The sequence below is a fragment of the Alosa alosa genome, chromosome 20, assembly GCF_017589495.1.
Source record: "Alosa alosa isolate M-15738 ecotype Scorff River chromosome 20, AALO_Geno_1.1, whole genome shotgun sequence".
Lineage (NCBI taxonomy): Eukaryota > Metazoa > Chordata > Actinopteri > Clupeiformes > Clupeidae > Alosa > Alosa alosa.
The window spans coordinates 7,009,007-7,034,244 of NC_063208.1; the positions used below are offsets into that span (position 1 = coordinate 7,009,007).

The 25,238-nt window shown below is 40.7% G+C and overlaps 3 protein-coding genes across 3 annotated transcripts in view; 2 read left to right on the top strand and 1 right to left on the bottom strand.

Moving 5' to 3' along the window:
• mturn (maturin, neural progenitor differentiation regulator homolog (Xenopus)) overlaps window positions 1-6,666 on the top strand; it is an 11,327-nt gene extending 4,661 nt beyond the window's left edge. Inside the window, exons 2-3 of the mRNA XM_048228918.1 lie at window positions 3,142-3,264; window positions 3,975-6,666. Coding sequence (XP_048084875.1) covers window positions 3,142-3,264; window positions 3,975-4,082 — 231 coding nt within the window. The 3' untranslated portion in view covers window positions 4,083-6,666. The remainder of the gene's footprint in view (window positions 1-3,141; window positions 3,265-3,974) is intronic.
• Window positions 6,667-6,914: 248 nt separating this feature from the next.
• znrf2a (zinc and ring finger 2a) lies at window positions 6,915-18,904 on the top strand. Its single transcript, XM_048229773.1, has 5 exons — window positions 6,915-7,745; window positions 14,131-14,226; window positions 17,000-17,105; window positions 17,256-17,331; window positions 17,489-18,904. Exons 1-4 carry the CDS (start codon window positions 7,421-7,423, stop codon window positions 17,311-17,313), a joined length of 585 nt encoding a protein of 194 aa, XP_048085730.1. The 5' UTR covers window positions 6,915-7,420; the 3' UTR covers window positions 17,314-17,331; window positions 17,489-18,904.
• Window positions 18,472-25,073, bottom strand: ggcta (gamma-glutamylcyclotransferase a). Its single transcript, XM_048229775.1, has 4 exons — window positions 24,861-25,073; window positions 23,949-24,094; window positions 21,078-21,198; window positions 18,472-19,647 (listed from the first exon to the last, which is right to left on the bottom strand). The coding sequence occupies exons 1-4, from the start codon at window positions 24,969-24,971 to the stop codon at window positions 19,519-19,521; spliced, it is 507 nt and encodes a 168-aa protein (XP_048085732.1). The 5' UTR covers window positions 24,972-25,073; the 3' UTR covers window positions 18,472-19,518.
• Between the last annotated feature and the right edge of the window lie 165 nt (window positions 25,074-25,238).

Below are 25,238 nucleotides of genomic sequence, written 5' to 3' on the forward strand. Positions count from 1 at the left end.
CTTGCTATTGTGAAATGGCAATTTTAGATGGGAAAGTATAGGCGCATATTTGTTGCACTTTCATCAAGTCAAGTCAAGTCATGTTTATTTATACACAGAGGTAATTCAATGTGCTTTACATAAACAAAAGCAAACAGTAACAGCTAATAAAAGCATAGAAGGGCAATAATCAAAGTTTGAAATAGTTAAAAAGTAAAGAATAAAAAAGAAAGCATAAAACACACGATCATAATACATAAAAGCATAAAAGGGCAATAGTTTAAAAGTGTCTAAAAAGTAATAATTAATAAAACAACATATAATGATTACTCAGTGATAGTGATACTAGTCAAACACCCAGTGAGCAACAGCACTCTGTGGAGATTCTTGAAGTAGCCCCAGCTGAAGTATCATCAGTGATAACAATGAGAGAATGATAGCAATGTTGGTAAGGGTGGCTGTGACTTTTATTGCATTAAGGATATCCTTGTGCTGGACGTGAAGTGGACGCACATACAGGTCTAGTAAAATCAGCACTTCTCCATGAGCATAAAGAGTCCAGTCAGATCTCCACCAAGTGCCAGTCCAATCTCCATATGGCTCCGTTGTCTATCAAATTACAGCTCTTTCACCCATACACGGCTGTTTCTATATTTCCGTCATTGTCTGGCGCAGAAGAATTACTAGAAAGAAGTATATGTATGTCAAGTCAAGTCAAGTCAATTTAATTTATATAGCGCATTTCCTACACAGAGGTCATTCAATGTGCTTTACATAAACAAAAGCAAACAGGAATAGCTGATAAAAGCATAGAAGGGCAAAGAATAGTTTAAAAAGTAAAGAATAATAATAAAAGAATAATAATAATAATATTATATGCACGCAAGATTTGAATATTAAGGAAAGCCCTTCTTTGGTCATAATACCCGACCGGCCAGCCACTTGGCCTCTCATCTTCCCTGTGTGAGTGGTGGATGCAGGCGCATAAAGTGGTTGCAGTCACCAACCAAGTTGCTGTTAAGTGTCAGTGAGATTACTGTTCCTTTCGCTTATGTATGTAGAGTACTTGCAGAGAAGTGCCACATATTCACTCAGTAGGTGTCACATGCAGTGCTGATGTGGGCTCAGTGCCACCAAGGGTGTGGCTGCTCTGAAGGGACTACTCAAAACACAAGGCAAAGTCTTAAAGGGATATTACACTCATTTTTCACCTCCCCTTGAGTTAAACTGTTGAGTTTTACCTTTCCCCAGTTCATCCGGCCGTTCTCAGAGTCTGACAGTAACTCTTTTAGCTCCAGCTCATTGAATCAGATTAGACTGTTAGCTTATAGTAGAGATGCTAACAGTCAAATCTGATTCAATGAGCTGGAGCTAAAAGTGCATTTCCCCAAATGGTGGAATATCCCTTTAAGAGCAGTGTGCAAAACAAGCCCTCCCATCTTAATGAGTTAAACAGCACTCCTCATCCATAAACACGCACATAACAAACTCCATCAGTTAGCCTTTAGTATCCTATTTCATGTCTTTCTTGTCATGTCTAAGTTTTGCTTAAATGTGTCTTCTCACCATGAAACTATTGGCTGCGGCCAGACGTGATCAGTTAAAACAACAGCTTCATTTAGCTAGAGTATTTATGCAATGCAATATATGCTATATTTAATATTCAGGTTTAACTTAAACATTTGTTTGTTATTATTAAAGGTTGACTATTTGAGTGCCACAATCTTTGTACCTTGGTGTTGCAGGATCACAATTTTTTCCCATCTTCAAATGGACGCCTTCTTGCCATGAAAAGTTTGGCCACCACTGAACTATACCAAAGTCCTTTTAGGCAAGTCCCTCCACTCGGCGGCCATATTGCAACGCTTTTTGGGCACTCATCGGGCATCCTATTCGGCAGAAATGCGCGTGCGCAAGGCTTCACACACCAACCTTGCTCCAGCTGCGAGTTCACATGATTGGCTCAATGTATTCACATCACACCACATGATTGGCTCAATGTATTCACATGTCAACGTTTTGCCGAGGAAGGGGTGGGATTATATATGTAGACAACGGCCATATTGGCGTTACAAACTAACCCCATGCATTTCTATGGAGGAGTTTTTGAGTGCTGTGTCTCCTCATTAGAAAGTCTCTGACTATACACGTTGAATGAGCGCCTTCTCCTCCAGCCACCAGAGGGCGCTCTTCTATTTATGCCCTGACTGTTCTGCCTCCCTCTGTTCAGTAAACAACACGCTCTTGACAGCACAGCACTCTCACCGGTGACCTACTACCATGCTGTCATTGCGTGTGCAGGCCGTGCAGGCAATGCAGTGTCGTAGTCCTGTCTTATGGCCGTGTGTCAACTGAATGGGTTCAGCTTCGCTGCTGCTCCCTGCAGACACTGCTTCTGCTTTGAACCCAGTGGAGTAATTATATTATGAGAGAGGTCGTCTTTGTCTCCCCTTGAAAAAGTCCATTAACAGAGGAGATGAATGGGGCCCATTGATTCTCAGCCGAAACATGATTCATTTTGAAACGGATAGCACTGTATCAGTCAAGCGTAGCTCCAATGATGGCCCAAATGCAGAGGGTGACGATGGCAATTACTCCCTCTTAGGTTCGTCTTGTCTGTCAAAGGGTGCAATCTCTTCAAACACTTACAATATGAGCACTCAGTTGTGTTGTGTTAGATAGTTGTAGTAGGGCGCGGTTGTTGAAAGAGTGTTGCTGAATTCTCATGTGTAGGCTACTCCAAGGCCCACTGTGTGTAATTTGTAGTTGCTAACTATGTTAGCGAGAGGAGGAGAACTGGCGAGAGTCTGGATTCCAAACAACTGGAGCCTATGAGAAAGGAAATGCCAGCAGCGTTTGGGAATCTGGTGTCAGGGCAGAGAGAGCAGAGGTACTTGAGGAGAGAGGTTCGAACTGCAGACTTCAGCAAAGTTGAATAATGTGCCCTGACCACACATTTTTGTCATGCAGTTCCCCACTGTAGCAGGTCTCTGGTCTGTTTATTATTCATGTATGGGGTACCCTACGTGACTAAGATGCAACTGTTGATGTGACAGGGTTCACTTAGCCATTCTCTTTATCCCTTACCCCTCTTCCCCTCCTCGTCTTCTTCTCTCTCTCTCTTTCTCTCCCTCTGTCACTTTCTCCCTTCTTTCTCCACAGCATGTGTGGAGTGAGAGTGAAGATTGCCTGCCTTTCCTGCAGCTGGCCCAAGACTACATCTCCTCCTGTGGAAAGAAAACTCTGCTGGAGGTCCTGGACAAGGTCTTCAGGTCCTTTAGGCCTGTAAGTGACTGCAATCATCAGCCAAATATGATCATTATTTATAATAAATATTATAAATAATTATGTGCTAATTATGCAGAGTATCATTGCTGATTCACTAAGAATCATTCTGAATCACGTCAGAAGTATGGACAGAATGTGATGAATGTCATGTTTTTATTTAGTGTTTGGGGGTGGTGGTAGCATAGTGGTTAAGTAGCTGGGCTAGTGTGCAGTAGCCTGAAAAGTTGTGGGTTCAATTCCCGGCTTCCACCGTTGTGCCCTTGAGCAAGACACTTAACCCCAAGTTGCTCTGGGGACAGTGTAATCCCTTGTAATATAGTCGACATATAAGTCACTTTGAATAACAGTGTCTGCTAAATGAATACATGGAACTGAACAACAATAGTTGTATACATGTAGACAGCTTTGTGTAGGGGTTCACCATGTTGAGGTTGCATAGTAACATGCAATAGTTCTAAGATATATCTCAAACAGCTATTACTGTATGCCAGAATTACACAACAACACACACCCACTCACTCACGTTTGGATTGGCTGCTGTCCCATCCTATTACTCAGGTAGAAGTAGCTTTGCTGTAAACGGGGTGTGCATCTATGCAAATGTTTTGTTCCACAAATATTGGGAATGCATATCAGGTTTTTGCATGTATATCAGTTGCATGTATATTAGCTAACGCTGTGAACCCAACCCTTCCTTCCTGCTGCAGCTCCTAGGTCTTCCAGACATGGATGAGGACACGTTTGAGCAGTATCACGCAGACGTGGAGGACGAGTCCGAGACAGACCACCAGCAGATGGGTGTTAGCCAACAGTGATGGCTGACAAAGAGCCCCCTACCACCACCACCACCACTCCACCCTGCCCCCTGCCAAACACCCAGACATACTCCGCTAATTAACACACACACACACACACACACACACGTACGCACGCGCGTGCACACACACACACACACACACACACATATATACACACACACACACACACACACACACACACATATATACACACACACACACACACACACACACATATACACACACACTCACACACACACACACAAACACACACACACACACACACATATCTCTCTCGTTCGCTTTCATTCTCAGACTGTCTGTCACCCCTCCACACCCCTGCCTCATGCTTGTGCTCCCTCCCTCTCTTCACCACCAGGTTTTATCCTCCACTACGGTACTTTCGGATATGTGCACACACACATACTGTAAGCTGATGCTCTGACGAGACGTTTTGTGCTTAGCTCTTATCTTGCACAAATGCTCAGTTGAACTTAAGATGTATATTTTTTGTCCACATTTAAGTTCTGTGCTTGTCAGGTCAGATGATTGTCTTGAAATCACGCACACACACACACACACACACACACACACACGTATGTACACACATGTACACACACACACACACACACACACACACACACACACACACACACACTCACAACAACCCCAAGCACATATAGCGGGCTGGGAACAGGTATTCACAGAAACCTGTTGAAGTGTATGATCATGCCCTTTAAATAGTTAAGTCCTCTAATTAGTTTAATTCCCATCCTTGCTCTCTCTTCATTTTAATTTGCACCATGTAGAGTATGTTAACACAGAGGGTAGTATGTTGGTAGCAGTTTTACTTGGTTCAGCAAACCCTACTAACACTCACAACAAAAGACGGAAATATGATTAACGGTTGCCTGCTTACAGTACAGGGAACTCTTCTGCTATTGTTTGAGGTTGTCAAGGCTCAGTGGCCTAAACACTGATTTAGGCAGGATAGTTCATGCTGAAAATACAAAGTGATTAAGAAGTAGAGAGAGACTGTATGTACATTTTTCCTCTCTCTGTCCTCTGAGTAATGATGAAGTGATTCCTTTAGAAAGTCACTGAAGACGCTTTTGATTATGTTGTGTTTGTGTTTTCGTATGGCTGTGGGGAAAGGCTATATCAGTAGCACCTGAGAGACAGGCATCGGTTTTTGATCAAGTTTGATCAAAGGCTTCACTGACTTTGACTGATTGCATCTGCGAGATGTTAAGAATAGTTCCTGTGTAGTGTGCACCACTATGCTATTCCTGCTTGATCACTGAAGACACGCCCAACTGGTTTATTGGGCTCTTCTGATGATGTTTGCTGCATTGACAGTACTGGTGGTGAGGAAGGCACCAAAGCAAGCAGATATGTCCTTGTCGCATCACGATTCAAAGGCAATGTCAAAACACATCCACTTGAGACAAGGCACAATGGTGGGATTCACAGCCATCCAAAAGATGTGCCGAATTAAAAAAAATATAAAATGGGAACATTCCGTGAAAGTATATAGCTATGGCCTCACACATACACGCACTGTCGTTATAACACTTTGGTACACTGCAAGAACAAGCTATAAGGCAGCACAACGCAACCATCACTTGAGAGACATGATCATACACCAACACAAACCAATGGCATCCTGCAAGGATCACCGCAGGCTGCAGCTGGCGATGTGGGTCTGGATGCCGATGACTTTAAATCGGCCTGTTGATTTTAGCTGCTGGTGCTCTCCTGACACTGACTGCGTTTAGGTGCACTTCAGTATTCAGTTAGCATCAGGTTTTTTTTGAGTGTCCTGTGCGCATGTAAACATCAGGCCCGTATCCTGGTTTTGAGAAATCCGGTTATGCTTGCCGGAGTACTCTGAAAGAAACTGGGATACTGTTCCATTTATACACCTTATCCCAGCGGCTGGCTACATACATAGAACTCTATTGTTGGTAAATGTCATACTAGTATTTATCATGTAGGCGAGGCTATACAGGGATATTAATAACCAGGTGTCTCTGTGTTTATGTAAACATCATATTCTAAATATGATCAAAACCAGGATAAGCCTCATAACTGGCATACCTAAGTCCATGTAAGCGCAGTCACTGACACAGCCCGCCACCTTTCTCTGTTTCATCCATATGCACTGTCTTCCTGTCCATGCTCAGCCTAACAGCGCAAGAGAGGCCCACTGCGTGTACGTCTGTGGTAACACAAGTTGAAGCTGCTGTTTTTCCTGTATTTATTATTATTATTATTATTATTATTATTAATAATTAATAATATTGTTATTATATATTATGGGTCGAATGTCTTTTTTAACATTTGGTTTGTTTGTTTCTTATACATTGTTGAGTCTGTGCACTGTGATGCTTTCGCGGTAGTTTTTTGACCCATGGCCTTTGAGAACATGCCTAAAAAATCCACAAATGGTTTGTTTAAACGTTTCAGGTAACTTGAATGTTAGGTTGTTTTCTCCAACCCTTGTTTAGTTGGTTACCCGAGTTTTCTCCCCCAAGACTCTGTGATTTATGTTGTCCAGTTTATGTGAAAGTCTTGAATATAAACTATTTGGAGGCAATAATCTTGCTGTCTCTCTTATTTGTCTGAAGTGAAGTGATATTTTTTACTTACTAGGCCTACATATGTTAAAATAGAGGGGTTATTGTTACTTATATACCTGATAAAATGACTCAAGTAGACGTATCTTATCCCATGTTTTGTTACTGATGTTGGCAACGTGCCGTGTGTGTGCAAAGCTCTTTGCTGTCTGTTGTTGTGGAGTTTTGAGTCCAGCGCTGACGTCACTTGACGCACATACAGTAGGAGGGCAATCCCAGCTTTTAACACAGCGCGATGGCCTCCAGTAGACAGCTCGAACCTCCACGCTCTTAAACCTCGCCGTTTTCTTTGCCATTTGTTTTCCTCTTTTTCATAACTGCTACTCGGAAGTCAGTTTTTCTTTTATTTGCTGTCTTACGACAGACAGAAAAAAACAAGATTTTTGGGGATATGTTTGGTAATACCTGAAGATCATGACATCGGAGAGAGGAGCGCAACAAGTGCGCTAAGAATTTCTCGCCTCACCTATTTGGGTCAACCAGGGTTAGATATTTATTTATGTTTTTACCGTTGGGCACAATCTCTTTTACGTTTTTTTAAACGGCAATAGGCTCACTAGTTGTCATCGCTGGGTTGTTTATTTTGAGTAGCTGCTTCGTTTCCTTCAACCCCACAGACTATGTCGGGTAACCTATGATCCACAGATAATACTGATCCCAACTGCGTGTGAGTCGTCAACAGCAGTCAGGTGAGACCTCACACCTGAAACTACAGAAATGGGTCCAAAACAGAGCATTCCTGCTAACAGCGGTCGGGTCAGAGCTTATTCCGGCTCGGATGTCCCTTCGTCCACTTCTGGTAACGGGGCAGGTAGGACTGCTGGGTTGAGAGGCACAGCGGGGATTTCACAAATGGGTCAAAGGGGCAGATACAACCAAGGTACCAGGCCGAATTCACTTCACCAAGCAGCGGTTAATATACCAAACAGCGGTGGGAATCACAGTAGCAGCGATGACACCGATGGAGAGACAGATCTACCCGGCAGGAGTAGGCTCCTGATAGGATCCTTACCAGCCCACCTCTCACCGCACCTACTTGGAGGTAAGGAAATCCATGCGTCATAAAGATCTGATCATAATGGCTTTGTCTCAACAGTACAATGAAAATCACTCAAACATTTTAAATGTAGCAACATATAACAGACACATGTTTTCTGCAGACCTTTAGCCTTGTGCATATCCTGACAACATTGGTGCATATTCACGCATTCATAAATAGGCATGTTTTAAAAGGGTTTTGTAGATTTCTCAACCTTTGAGACAGCAAATGTTTTAAACATAGCACGTTTTGGATTGATAGAACAAAATTACATGAACAGAAATTTGGATTTTTGCTTATTAGTTGAAATGCAAAAAGACAAATGTTTTTGTACAGTATGCCTCAGTTATAATCTCAAAATATATCACATGCCTATAAAGCAAACACACAGTACCTTTCTCTGCTAAATGTCATAATAAATGAGCAGAATGGTAGATATGTGACCATAAATGGTTTACCTTCAAGACAATCAAAACAAGGACACAGAAAACTGTTGCACATGACTGTATGTTTGTGACTCTATTGGAGCCTTAAAACCACCATCTCAAACAGATAAGGGCATGATAACAGGCAGGTGGCTCGCAGGCAAGCAGTCACGGGTCAGTGTGTGTTGCAACAAGAAATAGTGGGTCAGTCCAAGACGCACAACTTTATCAATGACCAACACAGGATGAGCGATGTGCTCACATGACACCCCAAACAAAAGTGTCAGCAAGCACATTTTATTTATGGATGCCGCCACGCATTTGCTTATCTTGCTTACATTTTGAGATTTTGACATACTACACTGTAAAAAAAAACTCTCTCTTACTAGATACTTAATTATACAAGTTGAGTCAACTCAGTTTCTTAAGTTTGTTAGGTGAACTTGCCAAATTAGTTGAGAAAACTTGATATAATGAGTTTTACTACACTATTTGATTATTTGAGTTCTGTTTAGTCAGAAGTTATTTGGCAGTACTAAAGGCAAGTTGTATTTTTTACAGTGTATGCCAATTTTCTTTTGTTAGAGTGTGTTTTCACTTTGGAATCTACATCTTTGACTTGATCAGACTTTGATGTGACAAGTGCATGTTAATATGGCGTGGACAGAGTGTTTGCTTTACAAGGAGCATCTTCACGGTCCTCTTGCCAAGTACTGTTCTTTCAGTGGGCCATGGCTTTTCCACTCCCTGTCTGGGATAGATAGTGGTAATTATTACTTAATATGGCGTCTATAAAAATAATTTCCCATAATGTCGGTAATGAACTTTGAATGCACTTTTCACTATCATCTGTTTCACTATCATCTGCAAGCTGGGACAGACCTATTTTGCTGCAAGCTGGGGTAGACCTATAACAGATTTTGATTATTGGTGGGATGGCTGTCGTTGGGTTGGGGTGGGGTAACCAACATTTTACGATTGCCTGTCGCTCAAGTGATGACGGCATGCAGATGAGAGCATCTTGGGCTTTTGGTCAGAGTGTGTGTGCAGTTTTGAGAGTCTCACATGCGAATGACTTTATCGACTTTTTGGTGATTATGTTGTGCGTGGTGCAGGTTAACTACAATCTTTTCATATGAAATGCTGTCTCACAACATACACAATGGGGAAGTGATATGCCATGTCAAGTTATATGGTTTTATTGAGACGACAATTAGATTAACGGTGTACTCTGAACAGTAGCCTACCCTTTTTACAGCCATCTGCTCTAGCAATCAGGGCCCTGCCAAAGGAATGTTATGTCTATTGTGACTACATGTGAGTGAAAGAGGGATGGAGAGAGAGAGAGAGAGAGAGAGACCTTAAATGTCAAGAGTCAGACCACTCCAAAAGCTGGCTGAGAAATTTCTCACCGTGCTCCAGATATGAACCCCCACCCCACACACAAAGTTGTTCGACAGACTAGAACAGCACACCATACTCCAGTTAATGGAATATTGAACTGTATAGAAATACAAATAGTTGTTGTGGTAACCTCAACATTGCTGTCCCACACATTCCAGTTCATATACAACCACACCTCTTCGCACACCAGACAAGGACAAATTGAATAGAGGGGACAACAAGGTTTCATAGCAATTCATAGTAGCAGAAACATGATTTGAAGGTCTTGCATATTATGGGAAATGAATGGCTCTTTACTGCGGTATCCACCAACTGATCACGTAGGGTTCCAGGGATACATTTAGTTGAATATGAGTGCCTTTGAAGAGCTTTGAGGACATGATATTTGTAGCTTTGTGAGGGAAAATGGAGGATTGTTAGTGTAACTATTTACCCAAAAGTCCCATATATCAGGAAGCATACACCGACTGATAGTCATATAGGCTACAGACAGAGATCTGTGTTATCTGATGTCTGTCATCTTAATGCTAACTGCTTCCCGGTCAGTAGGTGAACTGAAGTAGAACTAGTGATTACAGTACGTTTGTCACATGGTCTGTTTTTTGTTTTTTTGTTTTTTTTTACACCAAATCAGCACCCATGCAGATGTTGAAAGGCAGTTAAAGGACTACATTGGGAACTGACCCCTGCCGTATGGCTGTGGCTGTAGTAAGGCCTTCTTGGGTTCTCAGTACCTCTGTTCCTACGGTCAAACCAGGGTACAGGAGTCCAGATTTTCTAACCCTCTATCTCTTTCTTTGCTTTCCCGGTCTCATTGTCAGACGATGGCATGAGAATCAGGAAATGCCCTACTGTCTCTCCCTCCCTCCCTCCCTCCCTCCCTCCCTTCCTCCCTCCCTTCCTCCCTCCCTGTCTCTATCTCTCTCTCCCTCTCTCTCCCTCCCTCTCCCTTTCCCTGCCTCATTCTCCCTCTCTCTCTCTCTCGAATGTCTCTCTATGTGTCTCTCTCCTTTGATCTCTCTCTTTCTCTCTCTCTTATGTATGCTCTCTCTCTCTCTCTCTCTTATGTGTGTGCATACCCAGTGGCTAATTATTTTACCATGGAATGGGTATCAGGAAATATCTCCCCCATCTCTCTCTCACTTTTGATTTGTTCTTCCTCCCTTATATACATATACAGTACCTAGTGGTTAATTATCTGACCATCGCATGGGTATCTGGTAAACCCCTTTCATTGTCTTTATTTCTTTCTTTCTCTCTCTCTCTCTCCCTCTCCCTCTCTCTCTCTCTTGTTCTTGTTCTCTCGTAGACATGGTGCCCGCAAGGGCGGCTCTGCTGAAAGGGCCGCAGTAGCGCTTGTAGCCTTGGCGCAGTAATCCGCCTTGAAGAGTTAATCCTAATGCATGTCAGTGGTGGTGGACTGGTCGCGTAGGCTTGGCTGACCTGCTTTTTCTCTCCCTGTTAATCTTTGCTTAGGCACAAGCTGCCGCTGATGGTAAACAGGTGTGTTTGTGTGTGTGTTTGTGAGAGACCAAGATAGAGAGAGAGAATGTGTATGTGCATGTATGTATGCATGTGTTTATGTGTGTGTGTGTGTGTATGTGTGAAAACATTCTACTCTGTTTACTTAGTCACTGAGGGGTGCATGCACATATTGAGCCCATCGTTGACTTATGCTAAATTAGTTTGTAACAGCAACAAAATAAGATTTGTTCAGATTTGATATATTTAACACATAAATAATAATAACAGCTGAATATATGAGAGGAATTGTCTGCTGGCTATAGAGAGGTGGAAGAAAGCAAAATAAATAAAAAATTCCGACAATGCCTGCTATTTTTCTTGCAGTGTCAGGCAGAAACTGTTTATCTTTCCTGAAAGAGCTGGACCCCTTGAAAGTTCCTGGACACCTTGGTCACACACTAGGTTAAATGCATGACCATGACTCTGGGTTTTTTCCATAATATTCCTCTTTTTTTACGACTCTTTGACCTTTCCCCTTTTTTGTCACATGGGTCCTTGCCATGCTGAGTACATGACATTGTACTAGTACACATTAACCTTATGCAATGCACCCAATGCAGTTCAGCTCTTTTATCTTCAAAATAACAGATTAAACTCATTCTGATGCCACACTAACTTATAATACGGGGAATAAAGTCTCTGACATTGCCAATTATCTAACATTGTTGATTGGGTAGGATCAAGAACCTTTTAGTCAGTCATTGACTAACTAGGTAGCCTGCCGTCTTAGTGCTAAATTGTGATAAATATTGATGCCAAGGGGCATAGATATCAATTCTTCCATTGTGTTGCTTTAAAGACCTTGTAGCCTTTTGTCAAGTCTGATATATATCTGATATATATTTCTCTTTTCGTTTTTACAGTCAAAGTGCTCTCCTCAACTTGGCTTTGAGTGCTAAAATGTGATACGGCCAATATAATGAGATTTGTGTCTTTGTTTTCAGGTCCTCCACCACAAAGGCCATTTTACGATTGAATTCTCCATAGTTTTAGTTTAGTTGTAATCATAGCATGATTTGAAGCCATAGTTCACAGCAAGCAGTCAGGGGATAGTAAGGTCGTTAAAGGTAGCACTTGCCAAATTCCATTACCTGAGCCACATCCTCTGTGTGTTCTATGGTACTTGTTTTTACCTATGTGTTTTGCATGCAATGCACCCTGGGCCCTCATGTGTAAGCTGGGCAGTGTTGTCTGAGTCTTCATCCTCTAAAGCTGCTTGTCTGGAGCAGTAACTCAAACCAAAATAGATAGGCCCATATCACATACTTGTTTTGCTCTATTCGTCTGTAGCAGACTTTTGGATTTTCTTACCTCCTCTGGCATGAACCTTAGGCTTGTGAGACGTTGACCGACCAAACTGATATACTTTTAGTACTTTTGGTACTGTTGGATGAGTGTCTTACAATTCCATGTGGAATTTGTAATCAAGTCAATTTCATGTGGTCTTTTAATGCCTCTTGTTTGAGTTCTGAGTTTTCAGCTTTTCATCTCTATACTTTATTGATGATGCTCTCTCTCTCTCTCTCTCAATTTCAATTCAATTCAATTTCAATTCAATGAGCTTTATTGGCATGACTGTAAGTGTTACAATGTTGCCAAAGCAGTAGTTACATCAAAAAATTAGCAATTAATAATAATAATAATAATAATAATAATAATAATAACAATTGACATGGACTAAGGAGAATAATAAAAAATAATAGAACAGTAGAGCACACACACACACACACACACACACACACACACACATATACACACACCCACCCACACCGCCCACATACACACACTAGCACACAATGGAGAAAAGAAAAAAAGGAGAGAAAGGGAGGATAAATATGTACATATTTGCTTGCCTAGTGGCTGTCTTGTGTTATGGCATCCTCTCTCTCTCTCTCTCTCTCCTCTCTCTCTCTCGATCTCAACTCAACTCAACAAGCTTTATCGACATGAATGTAAATTTTACAGCATTGCCAAAGCATTCAATACAATAATAATAACAACAACAATAATAGTAATAATAATAATAATAATAATAATAATAGTAATAATAATAATAATAGTAATAATAATAATAATAATAATAATAGTAATAATAATAATAATAATAATAATAATAGTAATAATAATAACAACACCTGGCTGATTAATTGAACAGAAAAAAGAAAGAAAGAAAATTATTAGAAAGAGAATTATTATGTTACTGATCATGGAACATGGGGTGTTCTCTCAGGATGTGGCAGGATTGAATATACACTCAGCAGCTAGCCTACCTTGTCAATAGCTTTCTATGCTTAGGCTATAATTTTGAATTTGAGTTAAATAAGGTGGCAATTTTAAGGTGGCGATTTTATTAATTTATACACATTGAGTTTACTTACTTGTTTAATTTTATCCTTTTGTTAATGTAATTTTCTTTCGATTTTTTTTCTAATTGTTTTAATTTTGAAGCAATTGTTGAGTCAATTTAGTTTAGCCATGTTTTTTAATTAGGTAATCTAGGGGGTTCTTCTCTGGGTTTCCCTCCCTCAGCAGGGCAGCAGTATGGTGGTATCTGCTTGGTTCAATATGTTGTAGGTGAAGCCAGAATTTTGCCGCTCTTTTGTGGATATTGAGAAGGAGAGGCAATCAACATTTTGGAATCAACATTTTTTTAACCACATTTGTATGTAATTAATGATTTCCTTAAAATGTAATATGGTTTTCTTGCCTTTTCGGTTAAATATTTTACTCTTTGTTTGCCAATTGTGAAATGGTAATTGTTAGATGTTGATTGTTTTTTTGTTTCTCTCTCTCTCTCTCTCTCTCTCTCTCTCTCTCTGTCTCTCTCTCTCTCTCTCTCTCTCTCTCTCTCTCTCTCTCTCTCTCTCTCTCACTCTCTCTCTCCTGTCTCTCCTGTCTCTCTCTCTCTCTCTCTCTCTCTCTCTCCTCTCTCTCCTCTCTCTCTCTCTCTCAGGGTTTCACTGTCCCAGATGTCTCTCTCTCTCTCTCTCTCTCTCTCTCTCTCTCTCTCTCTCTCTCTCTCTCTCTCTCTACAGGGTTTCACTGTCCCGTATGCTCCAAGTTTGTCCCGTCTGATGAGATGGACCTGCACCTTGTCATGTGTCTCACCAAACCCAGACTCTCCTATAACGGTGAGCAGCAGCTGCCTCTCTAATGAGCTCACTTCCTTTCATAAATCATAGATCATAAAACCATCCCATCCGCCTCACCCTCATCAGAAGGTGTGGGTTCAGCAGGGATATACTGTATATCACCAGCATTATTTAGCATCGCAAATGAATCAGACTGCACAAACTGTATAACAGTACAAAAAGTGTTGTTGGGCATTTCTTTTGGGGGATTAATTGTCAGTCCATCTTAGATTAGAGCAGTCAAGTAACTGTATGTGTCACTCAGCCACCAGACACTGCATCAAACAACAGCTTATTTTACCTCTTAATCTTGGTCTATGCCATGGCTAAGCAATTCCCTAAATATATAATGATACCGATACCATATTTATTTATCTATTTAACCCATTTTTTGCACAAATTCTTAAATATAATATTGAGTATTGTACATCATAAGTTCCATATTTGAGTACTGATGTCTTGATAGATCATAATTGACAGATGCTTAATAGTCTGGAGCAAATGTTGTGAAGTAGTATCTTCAACCTTGTCAATAGGAGAGAAATAATGGGGAAAGGTACAGAGGTGAAGAGGTAAACCTGTTTGATTTGTGTACTGTAGGTCGTAGTGTCCTTCACTACCCCTAACCTTTTTTTCTCTTTCTCTCAACCTCAAATTGAAATGGCAGTTGGCAAGAACTTAGCGAAGGGTCAATTGACCTTTTTTCAAAGCAATAACATACTAATACAATTAATACACACACACACGGCAGACACAATTCATAATACAAAGGATGATATAATAAGACAGTGATGGACAAAAGTTCTCTCTCTCACTGTCTCTGTCTCTCTCTCTCTCACTGTCTCTGTCTCTTTCTCTCTCTCTCTATCTCTCTTTGCCTCTCTCTCTCTCTCTTCTCCTTCCTTGTGCATATTTTTACATCTGTACTTGCTCCTCTCTGCTAGTAGCTTTTAACTCCGTCTCAGATTAGTGTTTTGCCTGAGTGACCTCTGTGGTCAGCCTGGGGGGGGTCCTCCCCCAGAAAATGTTTCATTTGTTTGATGTGATTTTCTTGTATTCTGGTGCATTTTGGGGATGGCCAAAACTAAATTCAATCAGATTCATAGCCTACATCCTGATTTGTTGATATTGAGGCAATGATTCCATGCAAAGGCTTGGGCTTCAGGGACCCCTGACCCCTTGGGCCCCTGGGCCTGGGCCCAGTAGGCCCGTGCAGTAATCCATCCCTGCACACACACGCACACACACACACAGTATGCAAGTACTCATTATGATACAGAGGCCCTCGTTCCCACACACACACACACACACACACACACACACACACACACACACGGTGGAGTGGGTTAGATACTGTATTTGTATTGTAGGATATTGTATTATAGATTGATCCGACAACACAGTGATTTGTTTTTGCACTCACCATGCTATGATCTCTGGTTTGATACTTTGTCATAGTATCTGTCCCCATGACAACATTTTTCTCTATTTTTATCTGACTGTTGTAATACTGTTGTAATGCTCTACTGTGCCAGTTATTCATTTCAAGGATTTCAAGGCCAGCATGTTTATTTTTATAATGCATTTCCTACACAGGTGTAATTCAATGTGCTTTACATAAACAAAATCAAAGTATACTAATAAATAAAAGCATAAAAGGGCTATAGTTGTAAAAAAAAACCCTAAAAAGTGAAGTCCATTAAATAGAATATATATTTTTAAAAAGATACAAGGTAGGATAATTTCAATTTGAATTAATTTCACCAGATAAAAAGACAAAGCCACAAGGTGTGGTACTATGGCAGGCTCACATACTGTATACTCTTTCACTTATTTCTCACTCAAGCACTTAGCAAAAGATGAACTTTGACCTCCTGTAGTTTAATTTTAATTCTGTTCGTGGAGTGGTTCATCACTTCATTGGCTCAGTAATGCCTTATCCCTGTAACAAGTCAGCATACTTGTCACTTTTGATGGGGGAAAAAAGCACAAAGGATAGCAATCCCCATGAACCAGCCAATATACACCCTACTCTATATAAACAAGGCAGTAAAATACAGTATAAAGGTTGATTCCTGTGTGAAAGCCATTTTCTTCAGGGTATCTGCCCACATGCAGTGTGTTGCTGCCACCACACAAAACTACACACTAAATGTATTTGGTGGTTGAGTATTCAAGCGGCCCTGTCCAGTTGGCCCAGCTGATTCAGCAGGTGTAATACAATAGAGAAGACTATGGAGATGACCAGGATGATTAGGCCCTCGTCATGTCTGCGCCATACGTTTTATGGCCTGTAGGGTCAGTGTTAACTGACTCTGCCGTGTGTCTTGGAAATCTGCATTTGCATGGTCCAGTCAACTGCCCATAGTATAAATGGCCTCTCCTTCCATTTTGAAGACATGCCCAGGCCTGTTTTGTGTTATAGTCATGTGATTGAGATAGGAGGTGTGTGTTATGAGCGCCCTCATCTGGTCATTTCATGCTAATGATCATGGCAACTAATCTAACCTAATACCTAACTATTACGCCAGTGGGAGCCTTACTATCTCACTCATGTATTCTTGAAAAACAAAGAGCCAAATACTTGTTGTTGTACGGTCCATGTGTAAGGAAAGTTCCAGAAAGTTATCTTGATTAATGTATGTTAAGTAAAATAAAAAAAAAAAGGTTTCCTTTTTTGTTTGCATGCTGTTGTAAATATATTCGGTCAAAACTTAATCTATATTTTTTGTCTCTAGTCATCATGCCTGATGTATATCACTGTTTCTCACAGAGGACGTCCTAGCAAAGGATTCTGGGGAGTGTACAATATGCTTGGATGACATGGTCCAGGGAGACACCATTGCTCGCCTGCCTTGTCTCTGCATTTATCATAAAGGGTAATAAAACACAAGTCTTCAAAACTTTCACTTATCACCCACCAACCCCCTGGCAAACCCCAGCATTCACATAATAATATAACTGAAACCAGATTGGTGATATCTTGTTTTCATGGTCTCCAATTTCATATTTCTCCTTTTGTCCAACAGCTGCATAGATGAGTGGTTTGAGGTGAACCGGTCTTGTCCAGAACACCCATCTGATTAAGACACAGAGCATATAGAGGTAAGCAAGAAGAATGTGTTGTGTGTGTGCGTGTGTGTGTGTGTGAGAGAGAGAGAGAGAGAGAGAGAGAGACTGTGTTTGCAAGACATCAACTCAATTATATGTACTCTGAAGAATTGGATGTTCAGAAATAACACCTGTTTTTTTCCAACTGAAGGTTTTGTATATTGGGGAACAGCTGAGAATATTCTTCACAAAAAACCCGGCAGCGACACAAGGGCACTTGGACTCTATTGCTTCCCTCCTGCCACAAGACATATCAGTGCCACCACAAAGGGCTTCCACTGCTCCAAGGACTCACCAAAGTGCCAAAAACGTAGCATCTTCTAGTAAAGCAAATCCTCTGGGATTTCATGTTGTTGGTTTTGCACTCCCAAACCTAACTCCATTCCACAAAAGAAAGCAAGGTTGCTGGATCACTGACCAGGGAGGGTCCTTTCTGGTCTGTTTGAGCTTTACATGACCTTTGAATGACCAAACCACAGGCCTGAATCATCAGCATGGTCTGGGGTCAGTGAATAGGTCAGGGTAGAGGATATGTATGGTTTAAAGAGCGTGACAAATGAATGAATGTATCAAACCGTGTTGCCCAGAGATATTCCCATTTCGGCATGAAGGGCAGAGACACACAAGGGATGATTTCAGGGAAAGATATGTACATATTTATGATCAGATATTAACGTGATCTTAACTTTGTAAATCACTGTTGCCAATTGAAAATGATGTAATGATAGTAATGACAGTTTAATTACAGCATTGCAGTTCTCTCTCAGCTTTAGTAGCAGATGATTCCCAACAACAATAACCGGGCGGTCTGTCTAGCAGGCCGGTGAAGGTATGCAGCATTACATTCCATATCTGTGTAGGAACGTAACTGGCCTCTGATGGACAAAAGAACGAGTCAGTGATGTCACTGACTAGAGTGCTCGTAAACACATCTGGACAGATAATGGACTCCATGGACAAGAAAGGCCACCCTAGGCTAGGAATGTGGTACAGTGTGAAATAAGTGCCATTCTTTTGTGTAAAATATGCTGCTGTAATATACATATATGTTGTGCGTATGTGTGTGTGTGTGTGTGAGAGTGCGAGCGTGTGTCAGATATGTCACGAACGAGATCAACCAAAGAAGAACACCACTTTACTTTGTGCTTAGTCATTTAATCAAATAAGACCACTGCAGCTTAAAAACTTTTACTGTATATAAATGAAAACAAAGTTATGTACACCTGCAAGAAAATCATCGAACACTTCAATAACAGGTGACATAATGACTATGATGAGTTTAAAATTAATATTATGGATCATAGTCCAATACTATACCAATTTACTAAATATCATTAATTCAGTTCAGTAGTCCTGTCTGTGTCTTTTATTTCTATAGAGAACAGGTGGTCTGCAAAGGTAGTTAATGATTACATTATTAGGGATAAAAACAAGCATTATGACAGTGCTCTGAAAGGATTCAGATCTCTTGTGTGAGCTGCTACTTGAGTTATTTTCCCTGTACAACTTGACACTGATGATTGTTCAAATAAACTTTAGCTGTGCTAGCTAGGTTTTTGTTCATGGAGTTGAGTCTTATGTACAACATTCATGTCCTGAGAGATCTGGAGGGTCTACGTCATTATGAATACATTTTTGTGCAATGGATCATTTATGAGGAAAGAAAAAAACATCAAGGCCAACGCCCACTGGCGGCGACATTCGTGTCTATGGATTTGACGCTCAAGAGATGGAACAAATGTCTAAACTTTGTCAATGCACATCAGACGCCGCCAGTGGACTTCACAGAGTCACGGAGCTCTAAACTTTGGCATCACTTGATGTGTGTCAGGCGCCACCAGCGGGCGTTGGCCTTAACACTTATCCAGTGCTTGACACACTTCCCTGGACTCCAGTCCAAGGGAATCAAACCAATGCCTGGCCCCTTCCATGTCTGCAAACCCAAACTGGTTCCTCAGGGCCTCTGTTCCAACTCACCTCCAATGACCCCCTCCCCCATTAATAAAAAAGAAATCAGATAAGAAAAAGGACACTATGAGAACCATTTCTGGAGGGAGGAGGAGAACAAACCGATCAGAAAGCAAACTGATTCTCCTGCCGTGATGTGTGGCACCATTTTCAGGGGAGGGACGTCGAAGGCCGAACGGACGTCATGAGTCTCCTTACTCGGGTACATCCCTGCTAGTTCATCACAAGTTTGATCTCGTCCATGATGGATGATGGCCCGCTGTAGTTGTTAGTCTCCACGTCTTGCAGTTTCTTGAGGTACTCCAGGGGCAAGCCGTTCTGTTGGGCACCAAGGCACAGTACCTGAAAAGCAGGCAGAACAGCCATGAATAAATTCGCCAAAGCCTTTACCTTGCCTATGCTTTACTCTTCTTTGAGCTCTGCAAAGTACATTGTATAGCATTTCATCAGAGTAAAAAAAAAATAGTCTACCAACAAAAATGTTATCACTCCAAAGAAATTACATTCTAAAAGCAGTGCTTCAAAATGGTTTGTAGTCTGCTAATTTTGTTTCTCTGTTTCTTAGGCATTAAATAGCATTTTACCGATCTGAAGCCATTTTCTTTAATCCAATAAAATACAAATAACAAAAATTTGCATTTGAAATACGTATTTCAAATACATGTATACTTCTTATGTGTCCTGCACCATTTCACCAAGTCAAATTCCTTGTTTTTTTTCTTGTGGAAAAAGAAAAAAGAATTGGCAATAAAATGATTCTGATTCTGATGCATCATCAATACGGCACATCCCTGATTAAAGACATGCAAAGCTTTATGCAGTTTGTATCATGTAGAAGTAGACAACAATGGATAGTGTATTTCCAAACTATCATCTTAAATAAAGTATACCAAATACGTTTCAGGGGCATACCACTTCCAAATGATAATGAATGTAATATGACTTAAGAATTTACCACTTGAGCTCTTAAATTTCCTAGTGTACTGTTGTTGTCTGGTTTTGTTACAAAGTTTAAAAAAGAAAAGATATCAGCACGCTGCCTCCCAGTTTAATGGTAGGTTACAACGTTTCAACCACTCAGGTCTTCGTCAGGTATAAACCTGAACAGATGCTGGGTAAGGATAGTCATTGTTAGGGACTGGGTGGAGCCCAATTGGTCCAACATCCCATCTGAACGTCATACAAACAGGTGGGTCAGGTAGCATAGAAGACAAGTCACACTGATACATATTTAAGCAGCTAAAAGAACATCTCTGTCAGTGACCATTATCAATAATACCACTTCATGGCTCAGAGCTAACAGATCTACAGACTGTCAACATCATATAACACCTTCTTCTTACAGAAGACAGAGGGATAAAACATTTACATATTAGTCTACCCACATCTGTTTACAAGTGTCATCCCAAAACCATCAACAAATATAAACAATAAAGAATAATAATACAGAAACCCATTTACCGGTGTAGTAATAGGACTATCCAATAAATTGCAATATAGCAAAAGTGGTGTAGAAGAGAAGAGTGAGCGGTCGAAACGTTGTAACGTGGGAGCATACGAGGCAGTGTGCGGATATCTTTTCTTTTTTATACGTTGTGTGCTAGTATCCAGCACCTGTTGAATTTTTATAGACCCTTTCAACAATAAAAACAAAAACGGAAGCCTTGTGGGGCCAACGATGCTGATAATGGAACTCTCTTGAAAGGGTCTATAGATGTGCGCACGTCTCTACACTACAGTTTGTTACAAAGTAACTCAGAAACCCAGCTGACCTGCTTGTACTGGGGAGAAGGCAGGCAGGCACTGAAGTTGTTCATTTGGTACGTCCGACAGGCCAACAGTCCACTGTCTGTCTCCACACTCACCTCCATGGGACTGTACACTTCCTCCTGTCTGAAAAAAAATCAGTTGCAGCAGAGAAAAACATGTACAGTACCCTCCAGAATGATTGGCACCTTGGGTAAAGTTGACTAAAAACAGGTATAAAAAAAAAATTAAGATTCATTGTACTCTCACAATGAAAACAATGAGGACAATTCCACCCTTGAAGAGAAGAAAAATTATTCTGAGAAAAAGGAAAATCTCATAAAGAAATAAATATTTTTAACGAAAACACGTTGCTCACAATTATTGGCACCCCTAGAAAAATCTTATATACAGAACCTAACAGAAGCATTTTCCTATCTAATTTCAACTTATTTAAGTTCATGAGTGTCTGTGAACTTTCAGAAGTAGTTAATGGCTTTCTTTTTCACTAAGGTATTAAAATAAAGTGACACAGAGAATCCTCTAGTCATTTTTCAACATCAAAAAGACAAGAGAATACACTAAACTTAAATAAAAAGAAAGTGTGTTGACATTTGTAAGTCAAGGAATGTCTATACAAACTAGGTACTTTGTTGAAAATGCCTATATTTACAGTTAAAACAACGATTAAATGGTTCTAATCAACTTGCTTGGACAACGACCCAAGGTTACCTTGCCTCCACGTACAGTATGGAGGATGGTAAGATAGGCAAACAATTCCATAAGAACCACTGTTGGAGAGTTACAGACAAAGGTGTCATCTTGGGGTCACCAAGTCCCCCAAAAAATCTTCAAAAGTGACCACCAAAAGTGACCTATCTCTGACAAGACACTAAACGTTGGTCATGATTGGATCATTCATCAGTCAATGAACCAAAACAATTGTCCAGATCAAAACAAATATGGTTTACTGAACACTGAACGTTCATGAACATACAACACTTGGACCTAGGAATCTGAACGATCTGGGGAGATTTTGTGAAGACGAACGGTCTTAAATCTCTTGCTTTGTATTCTCCAACTTTATGGGGTGCCATAGGTGAATATTACAAGCTGTTTTATTGGCAAAGGGAGGCTTAAAAAGGTATTATAAGCAGGGGTGCTAATAATTGTGAGCAACATGTCTTTGTTAAAAATTTTATTATCATTATAAATATTATCTTTATGAGATTTTCCTTTTTCTCAAAATAAATTTGCTTCCCTTCAAGGTTGGATTTTTCCTATTTTTTTTCATTGTGAGATTACAATAAATCACCAACAGATTACTTTTTATACCCATTTTTACTTTAACTTTAGCAGAGGTGCCAATAATTCTGGAGGGTACTGTACGTTCATGAACATACAACACTCGGGGCAATAAGTGCAACTACATAACCTCTCTAAGACAATGGGGGGTGGGGTTAACATCTGCTTTATGAACCTGACCTAACCGGTCTGGCTGCAAATGAACCTGACGACATAGAACGTACACAAAGGCCTATGGAGCTAGTATACTTTTAGTATTTAAAGATGCAACAACAGACTTACAACTTATGTAGGCTAGAAACATCTCACTGCTGGTGTAGCCTACATCTGGGTCATTCCACGTCAATTCAACCAGGGCCCACGCACTTAGGTCTCAAAAAATTGAAAAATTACCAGGTGTACCTATGTTACCCAGGAGACACACTGTAAAATTACTCTTATGTAAGATCAATACTTTCCAAGAAACAGCCAGTTTCACAGGGGGAGGGGGGTGTCGATTTTGTTCAGCCTCTTTTTTTTGTCAAAGTTCACAAGCCCACAGCGCAAGAACTAAACCATGTAGGAGGCTCAAATTTTGCATGCTGGTACATAAATAGGAATAGTATGTAGCAAAATCCACCACAGGTTACTCTATACAACCACAGGTAGCAGTGTGGTGACTATATAAAACATATTGATGTCAATGGGGCATTTTGCCCATGTTCAGGGTGGAAAATAAAAAAGAAAGATTTGCATAAGACAAGTCAAATTGGTGTTTTCAAAAAAGAAGGGATCATGGAGAATAAAGAAAAACGATTTAAAAAAATCTTTGTATATTCCCACAAGGTGTTTGGGTGCTCTGAAAATGAGAACCAAAATGATTTTTCAGGACTTGTGAGGTCTGCTGTTCAGACCCTGAAGGGATTTATTTTCTGTTTATTGCTTTTGTGAGAGTGTTTCTACTTATCTCAGTAAGGAAAATAAATCAAGAGCCTATGTTGAGTACAAATATGTCTTCTGAAGGCTTAAACAGAGCCCAGCCAAACACTCCAATAAAATTTTGTATCAACTTTGAGGGACAGCTATGACCATGCAGGATTATCCAGACCAAACGTGACGATTTTGCTACATACTATTCCTATTTATGTACCAGCATGCAAAATGTGGGCCTCCTACATGGTTTAGTTCTTGCGCTTGTGGGCTTGTGAACTTTGACAAAAAAAAAAGGGCCGAACAAAATCGACACCCCCTCCCCTGTAAAACTGGCTGTATCTTGGAAAGTATTGATCTTACATAAGAGTAATTTTACAGTGTGTCTCCTGGGTAACATAGGTACACCTGGTAATTTTTTCAGAATTTTTTGAGACCTAAGTGCGTGGGCCCTGGTTGAACTGACGTGGAATGACCCATCTATATTTACATTTATGCACTTTGGATGAGGTACGTAACAGCTAATGTGATAGGCCTACACCCCCCTTTCATGAATTACTATTCGTACCTTCTGTTACCTGATGTCACCTGAAGTAAAGGTAAAAAGACAGTTGGGGGTTTACACTGAAGAACTAGTTTGGAGTAGATCTAGACTACATCAACAATATTCACTTCATACTTACTTATCTAGAGAGGCAAGGTTGTCCTTGCTGAGTTTCCAGACTACTCCCCACACCTCTGCACCTGGGTTTTCTTCAATGGTGGCAACTCCGCCGTTCCACCTGCACTGCACCCTCTCTCCCCACAAACCAAACCTCAGGACATAATCCTGAGAAGAAGACATTACAAGCCCATCATACTGCTGCATAGCTACAATGACCACCGAGCCAGACCACTAAAAAATCCTGCTCAACACTGCCTTCGGTCAACATGTAACATCAACTCAGTAGCATACCCATGTTTAGCTTGTTTGACAGTTAGGCTACTCGTCATCACTTTTTGGTACACTATTGGAGAGTATCTGGGACTGGTTACTATGTCTGAGCAGCACAATGCCCTGAAAGTAGCCATCAATATCGGGGTGTCAAAGTGACATCATCAGCTTTTCCTACAAGATTCTACAGGACTTTGATTCAACAACTGGACCCGTCAGGTTCAGTTGACTTGACGGCCACACTCAATTTTCAACCTCTAGATGTAGCATCACCGAATTCTTAACTGGTTATCAAAAGTTGTACATTATTTTCCATATCTAACTTCCGGTGAGTGGTCAGTAACTGACACGACACAGGAGTTTATGAGGCCAGAGCGTTAGAGAAAGCATTAACGCTACATAGACTACGGGGGAAAATTCAACATCGGTCCTCCTCACAAATTTGTGCCGAGTTGCCAACACAGCCGTAGGCTACTATTTATTCATAGACAAGAGTAGGTTTGCATTGTTATACATTCTAGGAGGTATATTTCACCCAAGTTGTTATTGACCCGGTTAATATTGCATTCTGATAGTAACACGATTAAATCAGCAACAATAGGAAGACATGTCGCAAATATAACTAAAAACTACACTCTTAGTGACGTTAACGTTAACCTACCTTCAGTCGACCAGTAGAATAAAATGTCGCAGATGGATTTTTTAGCTGAAGCCGTTCCTTCAACAAATTGCTCCCAAAAGCAAAATACATGAAGTAACCATCACTAGACATACTGAGTCAATTTAAAAACTGCTATTCAGGGGTTTCTACAAGTCAGTAAAGACCTAACGACACACCAGTAACACCTAACGTAAACTGCTGTTTGTCATGCTGTTCACAATAGGCTATTGCGCGCCTGCGTCGAATCAACGCAGCACTGAGCCTCATAAGCAGAGTTCAAAGGGCAAGTTTGCACTTGACATTTTCTCTCAGAGCTCGTCTACTTTCTCGGTTATAGTCTATGCTTCACCCCTAACCGACTTGAAAGTAAAATGTTGA

Bases quoted from the DNA above. Each gene is read 5' to 3' on its own strand.
- znrf2a (XM_048229773.1), top strand. From the start codon at position 7,421: ATGGGTCCAAAACAGAGCATTCCTGCTAACAGCGGTCGGGTCAGAGCT. The intron at 14,227-16,999 runs GTGAGCAGCAGC...TGTTTCTCACAG, and splicing joins ACCCAGACTCTCCTATAACG to AGGACGTCCTAGCAAAGGAT. The intron at 17,106-17,255 runs GTAATAAAACAC...TTTGTCCAACAG, and splicing joins CTCTGCATTTATCATAAAGG to CTGCATAGATGAGTGGTTTG.
- ggcta (XM_048229775.1), bottom strand. From the start codon at position 24,971: ATGTCTAGTGATGGTTACTTCATGTATTTTGCTTTTGGGAGCAATTTG. The intron at 24,095-24,860 runs GTAGGTTAACGT...TCTTCTTCTCAG, and splicing joins ATTCTACTGGTCGACTGAAG to GATTATGTCCTGAGGTTTGG. The intron at 19,648-21,077 runs GTCAGCTGGGTT...CCTGCTTTTCAG, and splicing joins CTTCTCCCCAGTACAAGCAG to GTACTGTGCCTTGGTGCCCA.